Source organism: Diospyros lotus, chromosome 13 (assembly GCF_014633365.1).
Source record: "Diospyros lotus cultivar Yz01 chromosome 13, ASM1463336v1, whole genome shotgun sequence".
NCBI lineage: Eukaryota > Viridiplantae > Streptophyta > Magnoliopsida > Ericales > Ebenaceae > Diospyros > Diospyros lotus.
In genome coordinates this window covers 36,653,232-36,672,785 of record NC_068350.1, presented here as the reverse complement: position 1 = coordinate 36,672,785, position 19,554 = coordinate 36,653,232, and the positions used below count along the sequence as shown (strand labels likewise).

At 37.7% G+C, this 19,554-nt stretch overlaps 1 protein-coding gene across 1 annotated transcript; it reads left to right on the top strand.

Moving 5' to 3' along the window:
* The first annotated feature begins 309 nt into the window (after positions 1 to 309).
* LOC127788938 (eukaryotic translation initiation factor 3 subunit E) lies at positions 310 to 12,012 on the top strand. The gene is made up of 8 exons (XM_052317652.1): positions 310 to 608; positions 692 to 846; positions 5,161 to 5,388; positions 5,480 to 5,601; positions 7,341 to 7,560; positions 10,611 to 10,753; positions 11,307 to 11,444; positions 11,536 to 12,012. Exons 1-8 carry the CDS (start codon positions 401 to 403, stop codon positions 11,633 to 11,635), a joined length of 1,314 nt encoding a protein of 437 aa, XP_052173612.1. The 5' UTR covers positions 310 to 400; the 3' UTR covers positions 11,636 to 12,012.
* The last annotated feature ends 7,542 nt before the right edge of the window (positions 12,013 to 19,554 follow it).

Here is a 19,554-nt window from a genome sequence, read left to right as displayed (position 1 = left end):
AATTTCCATTTTTTTGGCTCGACCCGACCCGACTCATCTCCCTCGTGGGCCAAATTTGGCCCAGCCCACTAAATTGGTGGGCCAAATGGAATGCGGGCCAGGCCGGCCGGGCCGCCCATTTCCCATCTCAGGGCCTTCCAAAGACTATTATATGAGTTTTACAACTTATAATTTTTAATTTTTTGATTAAATTTAATTCATTTAACTTAACTTAATTTATTTCCGTAATTTAAAGCATGAAACTAAAATTCTACTTGCTTGGGAATGGACGAGGGACTATAAAAGCCAAAATCAAAGAAGTGGAAACCCCCCGCCCCCCTCTCTCTCTCTGTGGCTGTGTTTAGGTTTTAGGTTTGATCAGGTTTTATCTCCGCCGGTAGAAGCAGCAGCGGCGGCGGCCATGGCAAACTACGATTTAACGCCCCGAATCGCGCCGAACTTGGACTGCCATTTGGTGTTTCCTCTGTTGGAGTTCCTGCAAGAACGGCAACTGTATGCAGATGAAGACATACTCAAGGCGAAGATCGAGCTCCTGAACAATACGAACATGGTCGACTACGCCATGGACATCCATAAATCTCTCTACCGCACCGAAGATGTCCCTCAAGGTCTGTTTCCTATTCTCTCTTCTTGTTTGTAAATCTGTTTGTGTATGTGTCACTCATGTGGTGGATGTGGTGTTCGTTGGCAGAGATGGTGGAGAGGAGGGTGGAGGTTGTGGCCAGGTTGAAGACCTTGGAGGAGGCCGCCGACCCCTTGATTACTTTTCTGCAGAATCCGGCGGCGGTCCAGGAGCTTAGGGCTGATAAGCAGTACAATCTTCAGATGCTTAATGATCGCTACCAGGTTTTTCTTGCGTTAATTTTTTATTTATATTCTCTGATTTGATGTTTAAATTAATTTAGGGCATGTTTCATGATGCTTAACTTATTTTTTAGGGTTTGGTAAGACTTGAGGGATTTTGAATTGACGTCGTAGGCTCATTATTGGGTTCATCTTCTCTGCATAGGAGAGTGTGAAATACAGTGTCACGAACCTAGGGTTTGTGATAGGTTAGAAGAGGAATTGGGGAATGAAATCAGAATTGTAGGAGGGGGAAAATCAGTAGAAAAAGAGAGAGATTGAGAGAGAAAGGGGAAGAAGCAAGAGAACGTGAGGGAGATTGGAGAGAGAGATTTAGAGAGAAAATAGAGATTCAATATCAATTTCAGCATACCCTCTCTTCTTACAATGGGCCTTTTTATAGGCCTTAGCTAACTCCTTAACTAATTTCTAACAGCACCCATGTGCTCCTAACAAACACTCAAATATCTCCTAACAAATTAATATAACTAATTATGTTATTGCCCTTTTAATTACCCTTGGGACATTATAATTTCCCCTCCTTGAAATGTTTATTGTCCCCAAGAAACTTATTACCATCTAGCCGTTGCTTCTTTATCCAATGCCCACCTTCTCTATTTGATTTTTCTTTCTTTCTTTTCTTGTTCTTCTAGGCCTTTTCTTCTTCCTCGTTCTTAAGTATCCAAGATCAATCCCCGTCGTAATTCAGCCTAGAACTTCAATAGGAGCAATTTGATAGAGTTCAAGTTCAATACCAGCAGCAGTTGTTCCCACACGTCCATGGTGCACCACAGCTGCACATTGAAAGATATCAACAACATCCTCAAAATGTAGCAATGGAAGATTACAAATTTGCCTTGGACACTCATACTAAGGCTGCTTGTGAGCATCAGCCTTAGGAGCTGCTGCAACTTCAATTTCAGCCAACCAATCATCCCTCCATGCAGTAGACAACAACTTGGATTCGCTAGTGGAAGTAAAGAACAACACAACAACGGAAGTTTTGTTTCCTACGGCAAAATCTTCGACTTCTTTAGCTATCCCCCTTAGCCTTCCTGCCAAAACCAGCACTGGGGGCTGTCTGATACCTATTTTAACCCCAGCCAAGGATGATTCAACCTTCTTTGGATCCAAAGACAAAGGAGCAATATACTTAGGGCCTTATTTAATTGCATGTGGTCCATCACAATCTTGACCCGGCCTAGGATAAATGTTGCAGGTATTCCCACTCTTAGCTTCCAGTAGGTCCAGAATCGGAGGGAGAATTCCAGCTCCAATATCTGTATAAATTGCTGGTCCTTCAATCAGGTTTTCCTGACCCAATGCTATTCCATTTCCCACAAACTTCTGATCTGGAACACTACCAAATCCTTCCGCCCATGCACTAGCCACCCAGGGTAACAAGTTGGCTTTGGCTTCCTCTATCACTTCATCAATTGCTTCCCTATTATTTCCTTGTAGCCTTTCAGTAGATGCATCTTGGGGTATTATTTTTTCTTCTAACTTCTCAATCACTGCAACTGAATCCCCTTCCTGCCATCTTGACTTCTCCTTCGGTTGGTCTATTTTGAGAAATTCCTCATTGTTAAAACTTCCGTGATAGTCATCGAAGTATTCCACTGGAAAGTTGTAATGATACTTCTTAATGAGTATCATCGCTAACTCTTGCAGCTTCTCACGGAACATACGACCAAACTCCTCACACTCTTCATGAATCCGATTACTTGTTCTTTTGTCCTTGTTGCTGCCAGCAGAAAATGCAGCCTCCTTTGGCTGCCATTAAGGCTCCATTCCAGTTGAAAATGAAGCATTCTTTTGCTACAATTGAGTCTCCCATGGCCTCACATATGTCTTGTCTGTCTTGGCGTAACTTTTATGGGCGAAACCAGCCATAGGCCAAGAAATTGGAACACCTTCCACCTTACTTCGCCTCCCAAATTCACATGCCCGAACCAGGGATTGCTCTATTGCTGGGAAATTAATCAGATTGGTTGGAAATAGCCTAAAGGGATCGAAATTCACCTGGACAGCTTGCCGACGAAGTCCGTTGCCTCTCGAACTCCAATCCTCAGCACTACAACAGCCGTCTATCCCCCCAGGCATATGCGTCTAACAAATTAATGGTAGTTCTTCTCAACCCAATCACTGCCCAAGGTTCCCAGCCCACTTGCGATCACCTCTGATTCCAAAATCACCAAAACCCGCTGCCGAGAGCCAATCTCCTGCTTCTCCTTCAGATCCGTTTAAACTGGCTGCGATAGCCTTCTTCACCTTTGTCGTCAACTCCAGTGGAGCTCCTACAACCTGTCTTTCGCTTCAGTCGCACGCGCCTAGGTCGTCAGCTTCACTCTTTGATGGACCCACCCCTCTTCGAGATGTCTGCTACAGTCACGGACGCTTGGTGATCCGCTTAACTCTCCGACGGACGGCCTCTTCCCACGAACGATGCCCGTTCGCGTCACCTCGTTGTCTGCTTCTCACGAACAACTGCTGTCCGCTTCACCTCTGACGGACTTACGCTTGCCTTGGACGGTCGCAACCCACAACCAATCGCAAATGCTGCTCAGTTCGTGTCCCACCTAATCACCGACTCAGCGACCTAGACCCAGTCGCTCCAGATCGCGAATCCTCTTGGGTTGCTCGTCTTCAAGTCTGGTCCAGATTACTGGAGTCTTGGCCGCAATCCAATCCTCCTACTTCTCCTTTGCATCTTCACTGAAAGTTGCTGCTTCTTGAATCGCCTTCAAGCGACGAACTAGGATTGTTGAAGTTTCGCCAAGCTGACTTTGATCACCATCGCAGTTCGCGCTCGCCTCACCCAGATCACCTTCAAAGCCTTCTCAATCTGGGCTCGATTAAATCAAGCAGAAGGAGTCGACGGCCCCGGATTTGCTCTCGCCAGGTATATATGAAAATCTGATAACTGTGTTGGGTTCCAGAAGTCACCCAGATTTACTTCTCACCGTCTGGATTGGACTTGCAAGTTTCAATCAACTGGAATCAAATCCACAGCCAAGGATTGACTTTTCTGATACCAATTGTCACGAACCTAGGGTTCGTGATAGGTTAGAAGAGGAATTTGGGAATGAAATCAGAATTGTAGGAGGGGAAAAATCAATAGAAAAAGGGAGAGATATTGAGAGAGAAAGGGGAAGAAGCAAGAGGAACGTGAGGGAGATTGGAGAGAGAGACTTAGAGAGAAAATAGAGATTCAATATCAATTTCAGCATATCCTCTCCTCTTACAATGGGCCTTTTTATAGGCCTTAGCTAGCTCCTTAACTAATTTCTAACAGCACCCATGTGCTCTTAACAAACACCCAAATATCTCCTAACAAACTAATATAACTAATTACATTATTGCCCTTCTAATTACCCTTGGGACATGACACACAGCTACTTATTCTGCTTCCGAGGACATGGCTAGTTGCACAATTGCTTGCCTAATGTTTTATTGCATAGACATGCATGGATCCGGGGTTGTAACTTATGCTCTTGCTATAAGCCTCTGGTGCAGAGTCTTAAGCAGGAAGCTTATGATTTTTGCTCACAAAGTATTGGTATTTTGATTTAACAGTCTGTTAATTTAAGAATTTATTAATGAAACTGACTTCTCTTCTTTAGTGAACGTTCACATTGATGTTCAGACATACGTGTGATATCAATTCTTTTCTATTTTTCTTCTTTTCTGTTTGATTTTTCACCTAAAGCATGGAGAACTATTTAGTGTAGGATATAAAAGTAGATCAGTGTTAAGTCTTTGTATAGTCTACAACACTGCATCGATTTGAGTGCGGACTGCAGATTATTGTTAAAGTGCAAAGTTATGGGAACTGTGCTATGGAACTGTGTTGATGGGGCTTTTTTTTGCTTTGGATACATATACATGAAGGTTTATGGAGCTCAAGCATCTTTTTAATAACTGAATTTTGGTTGTATGAGCATTCTAAACTGTGAAATTTAGAGAGCATTTTTAGCTGGGAATATATCATAAGCATGGTTTTGGTGTCATTTAAAGTTGTGAATGGCTACATGCTCAAACTTTCTGATCTATTTTTTGTTGACATCTTTTACACATAAATGCTGCTGTAAATCAGTTATTGCCTGTGGCTAGTGCGTTCTTTGACAGTATTCATTGCTGTCATGATTGTATTGTTGTTAATCATCATTACATATTAATTTCTTACAAAATATGTTGTTGCATTTTTTGGGTTATAAACGTCCAATGATTCTTCAGTTCTTTCTTTGCCATTATTGATGCAAAACTTCTATTCCCTTTGCTCATTTTTAAGCTTACAAAACTATTATTTTCAACCAGATTGGTCCAGAGCAGATAGAAGCCCTGTATCAGTATGCAAAGTTTCAGTTTGAATGTGGCAACTACTCTGGTGCAGCTGATTATCTGTACCAGTACAGGGGTTTGTGCACCAATGGTGAAAGGAGTTTGAGTGCATTATGGGGAAAGTTAGCAGCAGAAATATTGATGCAAAACTGGGATATTGCCCTTGACGAACTCAACCGACTAAAGGAAATTATTGACTCAAAGGTTTGCTTCAAATATTAAGTTTTCACATAGTTTGGAAACATATAGTCCTGCAGTCATGTAGGAAATGGTTGTTTGTGGTTTCATGTTGCAGAGCTTTTCATCTCCTTTAAATCAAGTGCAAAGTAGAATATGGCTAATGCACTGGAGCTTGTTCATCTTTTTCAACCATGACAATGGGAGAACACAGATTATTGACCTCTTCAATCAAGACAAGTATGACATCTGAACATATCAATCCTCAATCTAGTTATATGTGCCTTGTTTTATGTTTTTCTTTTTATGTCAAAATTATCTGCTTAAATATTTCTATTACTCTAGGTGTCAATTATACCTAGGGATTGAATCTTACCATGGAAATTGGGAGATTACTGAGACCTGCCCTTGATGGGACATGATTGTATTGCATCATGACCAATTCTCTCTAAATTTCTAAATTACTTGTGTTGGACACACAACACTTATATAAGGAAACGACTTATGAGATATATGTTTGGCATGTTTAGTTGTACATGTGGGCATTATATTAGCCTAAATAGTCATATTTACACCAAATTATGTATAAGATTCTCATTTTATACATAAGATACCATGTAATGGTTTCTGAATGCTATTGTACTTGAGAAAATGACATATTGGATTATTTAAAATATAAAGTGTAGTTGTATCTCTGGACTTAGATTTAACCAGCTTTTGGAAGCATACTTTCTCCTGCACTAGCACTCAAGTCCATGAAACATATTTGGATGGAATGTGGAAAAGAAGAATACCTTCCATTGTATTAGTTTATCACACACGTTTTGAGAAGCATGCTACACTGGAGCCACATTGTTTGGGCTTACAATATATCCTTGTTTTTGGTTTGTATTGGTAGATTCTTAAGACATGCAAATCCAGACCAAAGGTCGTCTCTATTCCCTCTCTTCAGTCATTTTTTTTGTGTTTTTTTTTCCATGCATCTTAATATGGCACTATATTAAGTGTTTGGCTTTGTTGTGAAATTTATGTTGTGAGAATAACCTGAAAAGCACTTTCGCAAGAATCATTTTAAAAACGTAGTTTAGTGTCTGGCCAAATATTTCAAGAGGTAGTTTTGGTGGCGTGAAGATGCAAGGCTATGCCCGGCAATTAATTCATTATTTAAATTTCAATCAGTAATCAGCTTTAAGATATAAAATTAATCCAAGTTTCAGTCTGGGTTGGATGAAGTATCTTCTGCTCCAAACCTGACCTGATATCCTACTTATACTGCTGCAATTTTTGAAACAACACTTGCGTCATCACCTTTTTCTGAAATGTACTTGTTATTTTTTGTCTTGATGAATAAACTTGAATTTTAATTGTTATATGTCATCCCCCTCCCACAGAGAGAGAGAGAGAGAGAGAGAGAGAGAGAGAGAGAGAGAGAGTTTTCAATCTGTTGGGTTAGTTTCTCTTTGTGATTAAAAGAAAGAAGACTGGTATAGTGCCGTTCTTGAATGTAGAATGGGATTGTTATGGATCAACGTTTACTATGTGTTTGAAACAGGAGTGTATGCAATTTCAGTCATTTTCATAGGAGCTTAGTCATCTTTCTAGTGCTTGTCATTGCTTTCAACATTCACTTTCTATCTTAAAACATTCTGAACTTCTGTGGCATGATATGGTTTATCTTAATTTGAATGGCTGCTAGACTGATGAGGTCTGGGTAACATTTGAGTGAGAGATTCAAAGCTCTTTGTCTATCCTTGGATTGGATTATAGATGTTTCATGGAACTTTGCTCCTGACATTTTGCTGTCTGTTCATAGTTCACAAGTTTATACTTTTACCTATTTCTCTGATAACATGAAGCCCTCAACATATAGCTTTTACTCCCCCCCTTTCATTAATCAATGTGTCTTTTGTTGATGAATTTTTGTGATGTTGGATGGCGACTACAATGCCTGAGAAGATAAAGACTTTACTTTCTTCCAGGTATCTAAATGCCATTCAAACAAATGCTCCACATCTTTTACGCTACCTGGCAACTGCCTTTATTGTCAATAAAAGGAGAAGGCCTCAATTTAAAGACTTTATAAAGGTTATCCAGCAAGAGCAGTATTCCTTTGAGGATCCAATCACAGAGTTTTTGGCATGTGTATATGTCAATTATGATTTTGATGCAGCACAAAAAAAGATGAAAGAGTGTGAAGAAGTAAGCTGCATTTTCCTTGATGTGTTTACCTTTTGATATCAGTACTTGGAATGCCAGTTCTTTATATTCTTTGTTATATTTCTTTTTCATTTAAAGAAATTTCTCTTTGATGATGTATCTTTGATGCTTTAAGAGTCAAAATATGCATGGTAAAAGAGATACACAGACATAGAATACTTGCTACTTGTTATCACTTAAAGAGTTAATGCATGTGCACCTTCTATTATCTAGTCATGCATACTTACATTTTGTTTTACCACCTAGGCTAGGCTAATGTCACTTGGATAAAGACTGCATTTAGATATTGCTATTGCCAGTAGTTGTGGTTTTCAACCATGGTCCAATGAGGCAGATTCCTCCTTGGGTCCCCTCTACCTCCCCTCCCCTCCCAACCACTGCCTAATAAAATAAAATATAGTAAGACAGTCCTTTCCATCTTCCCCCTCATGAAACAATCCCTCAAAACACTTTGGAGACTGATTAGTATAATAATATAGAAGTTTAATCTTTATAGGAAATACGCTTATCTTTGGAATCTATGTTAAATAATTGACCCCACTCATTTGGATTAAGGCTTGATATATTGTTGTTGTTAGAATATATATTAAAAAGTCCAGTGATTTTTATGTTGGTTGTTGGCCAGTAAACTCTAACCCTCCTTTATTTGAGTTTGGTAATGGGCATGATAAGATGAGTAATATGCTCCTTTGTTAGAAGTGGTTGAAATGATTACACAATTCATAGTTAAAGTTCATGACTGACAAGTTAGAATTCATTAAGATTTAGGGCTTAGTGTGATTATTCTTATGATTTTAATTTTTAGAAATATTTTTGGGCAATTTAAGTTAAAACAAATTTGTATAGAATATTACTTTAATGACACCTTCACTTCTTACACAAACTTTTTATTTTTTAATGTAATAATATACGTAAACTTAGAGACCATTTGTTCAAGTGCTTCTTATCCAATCCTGAAGTGCTTTATTTCAAAATTTTGTGTTGCTTGCTATGGCTAAATATCTATATTCCACGTGTGATCAGGAGTTTTTTTAAAGTATTTTTTGGAGGATGCCAACATGTTGGTTTCACTATTTTTTGTGCGCGTGTGTGTGTGTTTGTTTTTTGAGGGGGGGAGGGGGTTGGAATTGGGATGGGGGTTTTGGAAGAGGTTGAGGTTGGAGATATATATCTGCTTTTTTGTGAATTGTGGTACCAATTCAAACATACTCCTTTATGAAACCAAGCCATGTAATCTTATTGATTTGGTATTGGCAGCCAGATATCACAGGGAAGTCACATATGCCTATTTAAATGTTAATAGTCTGTTTTTTAAGTTTTAACTTGCATATGCAATTAGAAAAAAATTGAATTTTGTCCATGAGGAATAGGATAATTGAACAAAAAAAATATTTTCACTTGCATTTCATTTTTCCTTTTATGCGTGAAACTCTGTTGCACAAAGGTTGCTATACATGATTGGTCTTTCTTTCTGTTTTTGGCTGAATAAATAAAGGAGAACCCTGAACTAGGGACATAAGCCAGTTGAGACGATTTTGTTGGCTCCCAAACCTTTAAACCTGTGGATTGTATGATGGACAACCACCCAAGCACTTGAGACCTCAAATCTCAATAGAAAGGGTGACTCCTGTAGAGCTACCATCTTAGGTTATAAGCGTTCATTCTTTTTTTGTTTCCTCATCACAATTCTTGTTTTTAGAGAGATTTGTTTGATACAATGGTGATGGTATTCTTTGTTTAGCTCATTATTTTGCTTCATCTATTCAAGAAAAAGTAGTTTATATAGCTTGATTATTTTTTTGAAAAGTATGAAATGGGTTGATGTGAAATGGAATAACAGAGTCAGGTGGAGTGGCATTGGAACTTTCAGTGTTCTTATTAAACCCAGGAGCACTGGAATTGCACTTAGTTTGGATTGGAAACATGCGCGCACACACACATATAGATAGAATCAATCAAGAACGAACAAAACAGAAATGAATAAGTTCAGAAATCATAAACCAATCCACACGACAAGAAGATTTATCCTGGTTCAGATCATTTGATGGAATGATCCCACATCCAGCCTTCAAACCCCTCGAGAGCAGTCTTCCTTTGATTAGAATGAATCAGTACAAGACTTACACACACGAGTACAATCTCGATTTCACGAGATTACAAATAACTACCATTTTTCTAGCATTTCCTCTCACAACAGAATGAACTCGTCTAATCATGCGTACAAACGACTAACCCCTGCCCTCTTATTTATAGACAGAAGGGTGGACTAATCTATACAATTACCGGGTAGTTATTATTGGTTTTACCCCCCAATACATTATTACTGTTGGAAGCTAACCGCCTAACTAAAACTGCCGCCTAACTAAAACTGCCACTTTACACATTGACTTGCTTCACTGACTCCTAGGGATTACTCGAGATAAACTGGATAACAGTTCTAACATGGAATGTCTTACTATTTCAGAAATGACAATTTCTATGAGCGTTATGATCATTATAATGGAGTGACTGAAATTTTACTGAAGCTGTATACCTGGCTGTGCATTACTTCTATGTTACGTCCATATCATAATTATTTGTCGCATAGATATTTATTGTTCTTCCTCTTGTATTTTATGTTTCTTGAAGTCAAATTCGTTTTTGGTTCCTGTATCGTTTCTGCCAACGAGCGGAGCCTGTTCCAAATGCTTCTTAGATCCAGAAATTCTTGTGAAGAGGTGTATTGTAATTGCTGAATATTATTGGGTGATCGAACTGGAGTCTTAATAATTAATATCTCTGTTTTCAATATTTGGGGAACTTGCTTTCGGCATCAGCGTGTTTCCAATAATTGTTGAATAATTCATTGGAATAAAAATTATATGTTGGCTTCACAGTCCTGCTCTATTGAACAAAATGCTATGGTGCTTTTGCATGAAATTTCGTGCTCGACTTGATCAGAAATTTTGATCCTATGATTTGATTGCAGTTTTCTGATGATTACATTTGGTTTCCTTATTTATTTGAACTCCCTTTTTGCTTTCCTGTTTTAGGTCATACTGAATGATCCATTCCTTGGCAAACGTGTGGAAGAAGGCAACTTTTCCACTGTACCACTAAGGGATGAATTCCTCGAAAATGCCCGCCTTTTCATCTTTGAGACTTATTGCAGAATACATCAGCGCATAAACATGGGGTATGACCCTGTTACATATTTCATTCTGTCTTCTTTCTAACTGGCTTTGGAAACCATTTGAAATCCACTGTACTTTTTCTCTTGATTGACGTGTTGACAAAGCATGCATGACTATTCTGGAAAGGAGAATAATTGGAACATCATGTTCAAATGCTTTCATGCCCTGCAGCACTTTTTTGAACATCTGGAGATTTTTTTCCCCGGTGCTTAGTAGAGAAAATATTTGAGTGGCATAGCGATGAGTAAAAATTAACCCTGCAACTCATTTGGGTGGTTGGGCTGTTTGTGGTGAGGCTAGAGAACAATTTGATAAAGGTTTTTGAGGGGTGTTTTTATTGTCCTATATACAGTTGGTTTCTTGAGATGGAACTGTTTCCTGAATGGAACTGGTGTTCAACTTCTCAACATCAAGTACTGGTTGAATGCCTAAATTTGTTGTGATTCTTCCAGTGTAATTTATGTTGATAACCTATTTTTTTTTTTTTTCCTGGCGGGGTTCAGGTGTGATCTACTTATGATTTATTTTGTGTGGTCAATTATTGTATTGTGGCAGTGTTTTGGCAGAGAAACTAAATTTGAATTACGAGGAGGCTGAGAGATGGATTGTGAATCTTATACGAACCTCAAAGCTTGATGCTAAGATTGATTCGGAGTCTGGAACTGTTGTCATGGAACCTAATCAGCCTAATGTGTAAGTCTTGCTTCTTGTTTTCTGTACTTTGCCACCTTCCTTCCTCAACCCATTTGTGTTCAGACCTTCCCGTTTTCCTTCCTGGGTCCAGGTACGAGCAACTTATCGACCATACCAAGGCACTCTCGGGACGAACCTACAAACTGGTCAGCCAAGTGCTAGAACATGTGCAGGGACAGGTTGCTCGATAGATAGGCGAGCTGGTATTGAAATTGCTCTCACTCGCAATTTTGAGGTTTTATAAATTGCTGTTTGTGGGTAGGATTAGATTTGAAACTGTAGAATTGGATGTCCTAGTCTAGTTTTTGAGGGGGAGGGAGGATACATTTGTTAAGAAGAGATATCTAAGTTGATGCGCTCTAAGGAGTCTGGTTATGTTGCTTGACAACCGTAGTTGTTTTTGTTATTTATGTGCTTATTTGGGAAGTATTGCCCAATATATGTTCTGCATCTTGCTCTGCATTTCACACAACTTTCCCACCTATCTGGGCCTCGTGATCTGGTCTTTTAGTTTTCTAATGTGGTTTTATGTGCAATAAACGGATCTGGAATTTATTTCTTTACTGAAGCACTTGGTTGGTCCTGTAAACTGACCTGCTTGCGTCGAATTCTCTCTCGATTTGATTAATTGGGTTTGGTATTATTAGATATAATTTCGATAATTACAAGTGAATATGGTTCTATTGAGAGACTGCGTGGCAGTTTCGGAGACAGATCTTGATCTTTCTATTGGGAGACATGATGAGGTTATTGGATTGAATATTGGTTATAGAATAATTAATCAAAATCAGATCCAAATATGAGAGGTAAGTTAGACCTAAAATCCAACCCGTTAACCCTTGTACTGAAGCTGCTTTGGTCAGTGAAGTGGAAAAACAACAGGGTGGAGCCTGCTGCCTGCTGTGGAAATCCAATCTTGATTCTTTTAAAATAATCAGCAATATCTATTTCTAGTCAAGTTCTATTTTAACTTGTTTTCTAGTTTGAGTGGAGAATAAGTCTCTCTCAAATCTAGCTGTAATCTTCCTAATCTAGTGTAGCTATAAGTTCTTAATTTAGAATACCCTTTCTCCCTCCATTTTTATTTAATCAAAGAAAATTATAAACAATTACCATTATCTAAACTTTGAGAAATTTAAGTTGTGTTCTGTTTGTTGTTTTCATGTCATTTTTAGTTTTTGATTTTTAAAATAATAAAAATTTGTTTTTTGGTTGTTTTTAAAAATATAATTTTGAAAATAAAATAAAAATTATAAAAGAAACTTAAAATAATAAAAAATTATTTTGAGTGTTATTATTTAAAATAAATTTTAAAATTAAAATATATTTATTTATTTATATTTTATTATCGTAATAGAAAAAAAATTATAAAATTTATTAACTTTAAGATGTATATGTTTTTTAACAATATATTAATATTAAATATTTTTAATTTATTAAATAAAATATTATTAAAAAAAATATTCTTAAAATTTTAAAAAGGACGTGTTTTCTAATTTTCTATTTTAATAAATAATTTTTTAAAATAACAAAATGAACGTGTTTTTAATTTTCTAAAAATAGACTACTAAAATAAAAAATTAAAAATAAATTTAAACTCAAAATTAAAAATTAAAAAATAAAGAGAATTCAGACTTAGAATCTCGATTCTAAAGAAACCCTAAACTTTCATAGATCCATGTGAAGAAAGAAACCCAACAATCTATCTAAGTTTCTCTTTGTCACTAATTATCTTCCGTAAAGAGAGGAAAGGAATAATCAAAACATAGAAACTAAATCTAGATTAACGCATGTTTGGGTTTGAAGATTTTTGAGGTTCAAAGAGAAAGGAGAGCAAGAGATTTACTGTTGCCACATTTTTCTCTATCCCATCATTGTCATGTGATGTTTTCCCTCGTTCAAATTTGGAACAATTTGGATCACACCGATTTCTAGAGAAATAAAGAGAAATCAATGTCCAAAAATTATCGATTAGGTTTCTGGGAAATTGATCTCAAGAAACCCAAGCGATGGGTTTTTGGAGAATAATGGCGAAATCAAACTCTAGAAACCCAAAACGATAGAGAAAGAGATCCATGATTGACTAAACCTCATGAGTCATATCGGACACTGACTCTAGGACATGATATGAGTCACTAGAAAAACCATCAATGAAGATAGAAAGAAAGTAAATTATTTAAATATAATGATAAAATAATTAGTTTTTATACTTAATTAACTATAAGAAAAGTTTATGTCATTTAAAAAAAACATAGAGATAGTTTATAAATTTCACTAAATCTCAAGATGATTTGTGAAAATTACCCTAATATTAATATGTCCTTTCTCCCATTGAGAGCTTAAGGGTCTGTTCTTTTTGCTGTTTTCAACCCATTTTGGGTTTTTAGTTTTTCAAAACACTAAAAACGTGTTCTCTTTGTTATTTTCAAAAACGCATTTTCGAAAACGCAAAAAAAATTTGTAAAGGAAATGGAAAACAACAAAAAATCGTTTTGGCTGTTTTCAGCCAAAACACGGTGCAAAATGAAAAACACCGAAAACGGTCCCTTTTTCCTTCTCCCTTGCAGACTTCGGCCCTTTCTCCCTTGCAGACTCCATCTCCCTTCCTTCTCATTTCCTGCAACGCCCAAATCGGACTCCCTCGCACTCCCTCTTTCTCCATTTTTCCAAGCTCTCATTTCTTTCTTTCAGATTCGAGTCTCTCGCTTCCGTGTTGGCCATTGCAATGCCTACCACCGTCATCACCGCCGTCGCACGTCGTTCGCCTACGCCTTCCATGGCCGCCGCCGCACGTCATTTGCCTATGCCGTTCGCCTTTCCAGATCCGTCGCGCCTCGCCGTTCTCTCTTCCAAATCCGCCGCACGTCGTTCGCCTTCGCCGTCAATCGCCGCCGCTGCACGTGGTTTGCCTACGCCATCATCCTTTCCCCATCCGCCGTGCCTCGCCATTCGCCTACGCCGTCCTCGCTGTCTGTCACTTCCTCTTATGGCTCTTCTCTTAGGTTAAATCCTCTGTTTCTAATTTTGATTTTGTATTCTGATTTTGTCATTTCTAATTTTGCTGAACCCTTAAATCTGGATCTATGTTTGTAATTTTGTTTTTAATTTGATGTTTAAATCTATATCTATGTTTGTAATTTTGGGATCTATGAATCTGTTCTCTAAATACGATTTCAGATTTAAAAAGTGTGATCAGCTCTTTTAGAGATTTCTTGAATGGTTGTTGGGTTAATTGAGTTTGTTTGGTGATTGTTGGTATGATTGTTGGCTGTTAGTGATTGAGCTAATGTTGCAGAGGTTTTATTTTCATGTAATTTTGTGTCTTTAATTTGGAAAGATGGTCGTGGCCCAAATTCTTTATAAGTGATTAGAAGGTACTTATTATGAATAGATACACAAAAATTTTATATGCATAAGAAGATTATAACTAAATACGTGTCTTTAATTTTGTGTCTTTCTGTGTGTCAAATGAATAGATGTACAAAATGTATGTATTATTAATAATATACTAACATCAAATTGTTTTAATTTAATTAATAATCAAATTTATTAAATAAAATATTATAAAATACTTTTTTTCAAAATTTTAAAGTGAACGCGTTTTCGAGTTTTTAATTTTGAGAAATAGTTTTTCAGAATGACAAAAAGAACACGTTTTCAGCAATTTCAAAACAGACACTCAAAACACAAAACTGAAAATGAATTCAAAACTAAAAACTAAAAATTGAAACACAAAGAGAACACCACATAAGATTCTCCATTAATGGATAAACCTCTTTGAGACATTCCACCATGGCTAAAAAGTATGAATAGAATCAAATTTGATATGAGTAGGAGCTTTTCATGTTATATTTTAATATAGAATTATCTTTTATAATTTTTTGAAAAAGAATAAACCTAGGAGTTTAAATATGGCTTTTAGATTAGAAATGGTGTGGTTGGTAACCTTGTCAAAGATTTATGGGGTTATATATGAACTAGCCTTCTTGTAGAGTGTGTTTTCATGTCATCATTTGGAAATTTTTTCTTGAAAATATTTCCCATAATTACCCTTTGCCAACCCTTATGATTTTTACATCTTACTTTTGAAACCATATTCCTTTGATCTTCTATTATTATTATTTATTTTTTTAAAATTTATTCTTCTAAGCGACGCTTAGGAATGTTTATCTCTAGTAGGGGTGTTCACGGTGCGGTTTGGGCGGTTTGGACAATTTTCATCACGCCAAATCGCACCGCACATGCGGTTTGGCATTAAACCAAACCACACGGTTTGGTTTGGTTCGCAAAACCGCACCGCAAATTGCGGCGTGGTCTGGTGCGGTTTCGCGGTCTGATGCAATATCGATCAAAAGTAGAGGTTTGGCCAAAAAAATGGACCAAATGCGGTTTGCACCTCTTAACAGACCGAGTGGTCTATTTTTGTGATTTGAGAAACAAGAAACCCTAATATGCCAACAACCAAACCCATAGAATAGTCACTCTGAACCCAATAGAGCAGTAAATGAGAGAACTTACAGTGGTAGTGAGCGAGAGTGAGAGAGAGGCAGGGGCGCTGGATAGCCCGCACAATAACGACCGTTGGCCACAGAGCTGTCCAAAGTCAACGGCCATAGAACGGATCAAGAGTGGAGGGTATGAGAGCGAGCAAGAGAGAGGTTGACGTACAATGAACAAAAGCCGAGAGTGACAAAGAGGCAAAGGGAGCGTCGTAGCGACCAGACCACTAGCAGAGAGCGAGATGCAACGAGTTAGCGACCATCTGCTGTAGCGTTCTGGATGGCAACGATGGGGGGCGGTGGAGCTCGCGATGATGTGAGGCAATGGCAGCGAGAGTGAGGCTTAGGGTTAGGGTTTGATTGGGGGGAAATGGGAGAGAGATGAGAGGAAAAGGCAAAGACCGTCTGCCCCTTTTTATATTTATAATATCTAAATTATATTTTTTTAAAAATTATATATTATATATGCGGGCGGTTCGGTTTAAACCAAACCGCCAGTCTGCCAAATCGCGAACCGCGCAGTTTGATAGTTTTCCAAACCAAACCAGACTGCTATTTCAAAAATATCGGCCGGTTCGGTCCGATTCGGCCGAAAACCGCGGTCTGGCGATTTTTTTGAACACTCCTAATCTCTAGTACTCATTTTTCTAGTACTCAAAAATTTAATTTCCTTTTAAACCACTTGCTTTCCTTGAAATGTTTGAATATTATAGAAAATGAAGCCAAGTTAGGAGATGAATATTTTAAGTGAAGAATTGAACTTTCCAAAATAAAATTTTACATAAAATGTGTATGAAAAAAAAAAAAATGCAAGTATCTATTCTGCAATGACACTTCTAACCATATCGATATCATTCCAAGAACTTTCTCCACCAATGTCTTAAGTGACTCTTGAGAGGTTCTCGACCATGCCACCTTAAGCTGCAAAGAATAAAATATTATAGTCATACATAATTATGGGTGCAAACAAAAAATCCATGAAGTAAGAGTTTCTTAGTGTGGGAAACCAATGCCCTAAGCGACTCTTGAAACCAATGACCTTTCAAGAGTACATAGTATTTAGTATATAGTATAGTATATAGTTATATATACATATTATATATATTTTAATATATTTGATCTACTCACTTGAAAAAATAAATTATTTTTATATTAAATTTAAATCTATTTATTCAAATTTCTAAATATTCTAAAAGCAATTTAGAGCATTCAATTTATACTTGCCATTTAAAAGTTCTAATGAAATTCCGATAAACTTTACCCCTTAATCACAATATAACACAATGAGATACTACACATGATTTAGGAAAATGAGTTCAATGTTCACAAGACTCAAACTCTAGACCTTAAGTTCTTGAGTGTAACTACTTACTACTAAAATACCACCTTTGTAACGTCCTGCTTTTTCGAGCGTTAAATAACTTAGGAATTTCGAGAATATTTTTTTTTTAATATAAATCATTTTTCGACAATCCCTTCTACATTCTTAGCATACTAAATAAGAATCAATAAGTTAAGACATGTGATCATTATAAATGCGAAAGCTTATAATCGAAACTTAATATAGTACATATCTAAATTCACTTAATCATATCATAAGAATCTGTACCATCTTATCATTAAATACTTAAATACATGGAGACTTAACATCAAGAGATAACAACTAAGTACCTTAACCTCAGAAATATATTATCTAGTAATAATTATACACGATCTTCAATATAGTACAATCTTCTAACCATGACTAAGAACATGTCCTAAATCCTCACAAAAGAGCATATACTCGAATAACTCGCCGAACCCATCGGCCATGTCATCAATCATTCCCTTGCCATAGCTGCAAATCCTAACTGAAACATTTGAATGTTCTAGGGGCATAACCCAATTAAAAGATGAAACTTCTAGTGAGGGTTTAGAAACATGATACATGAATGCATGATACAATAACATGAACAATCACATGTCCTAATGTAACTTTCTTGGTCCACCAGCCCGGTATGGAATCTTAGGCAGAATCTTGGCACCTCCGGCAAGATAATCTTAACGTTATTCCATCAATTGCTCTTGAGAAATTACGGCTACACTATTGGGGCGACATCCCATTTCCATGCACAAATAATAATATGCCAATAATATCGTGCCATGCAACATCACGACTTTCCATGCAATATGACAAAATGATCATAGCAATCATAAATATCATGCATATATAAGCAATCATATTATAAATATAGGTTCTTGGAATAAAACCACTCACTTTAGCACGAACTTCGGACTACCTTGAAAAATGTGCATCGCCTCGATTTGCGTGCTAACCTCGAAAAATAATGAAAATCATCAAGATCCTTGGTCAAATCACTTCCTGACCAATTATTTTCAAGAAAAATTGATAATCTAATTTTTCTGGACTTTTTCTTATTTTTCCTCTATTTTTTCTATTTTTCACTGTTATCAATTCTTCAAAAATTCAAAATAAATATCCAATCAAGAAATTTCTTCAATGTTTACTCATAAAAATTCCTAAAATAAAATTTCTAACCTTCATAAATTTTCTGGGAATTTTTCAAAATCTCTTCCTATTTTATCATGAAATTTCCAAAATAAAAATTAATAAACATAAACTATTAATTTTTCCTGTATTTCTAGATATTTTTCCATAATTTTATCCTTTTTATTTCTATTTTTATTCTATTTTTGTTGTGCCATGTAAAAAGAATAAAAATAAAAAAATCAAAAAATAGTGAAATGGAAGAAAGCTGGCAGCAATTTGTTGCTGCAAGCTGGCAAGACTTGTGGCTGCAAAGCAGCCGCAAGAAGCAGTAGCCGCGAGGTGCAACCTCGCGGTTGGCTCGGCCTCGCGGCATGCAGCCGCGAGGCACAGCAGCCTCGCGGCAAGGCGCCGCAGCCTCACGGCCACACGCCGCGAGGTGAAGCCTCGCGGCTACTCGCCGCAAGGCACAGCAGCCTCGCGGCTGTTTGCCGCGAGGTGCATTCTCGCGGCTGCATGCTGCGAGATAAAGTCTCGCGGCAATTTGCCGCGAGGCGCAGCCTTGCGGCTGCGTGCCGCGAGGTGCCTCGCGGCAATCAGCCGCAAGAAGTTACTGCCTTGCGGCAGTGTTGGCCGCAAGGCACACTGCCGCAAGGCTCGGGTGCCTGCGGCTACATCGTAGCAGCTCCCCCTATTTTCTTTGGCTTTAACCCATTGAGAAAATGCCACGTGTCGGCACCACACTCTTGAGATCCGTGCCCTATAAATACCCAACTACAGGACATTAATGGGGACTTCCAACTTCGGTAAAACTAGTTTCTTTGAATACACTTTTACTATTTTCGTGAATAGTCATTGGGATCCGAGACTGACTTTGGCATCAGAGGGTCTTCGCGGGAAAGATTCCCGTAAGCCCTCTAACACATTTTTTGAGTATCAACAGGGTCAAATCCTTGCGACGAAGGTAAAGTCTTGCGGCGAACCTAGCGGCGAAGCTTGTGACCAAGGCTAGTGGCAAAGGCTTGTGGCAAGAGCTAGTGGCAAGAGCTTGTGGCAAGGGCTTGTGGCAAAAACTAGTGGCAAGAGCTTGTGGCAAGGGCTTGTGGCCAAGGCTTGTGTCCAA

Coding starts and splice junctions, on each gene's coding strand:
- LOC127788938 (XM_052317652.1), top strand. CDS start 401: ATGGCAAACTACGATTTAACGCCCCGAATCGCGCCGAACTTGGACTGC. Junction 5,602..7,340: donor GACCTCTTCAATCAAGACAA/GTATGACATCTG, acceptor ACTTTCTTCCAG/GTATCTAAATGCCATTCAAA. Junction 11,445..11,535: donor GAACCTAATCAGCCTAATGT/GTAAGTCTTGCT, acceptor TCCTGGGTCCAG/GTACGAGCAACTTATCGACC.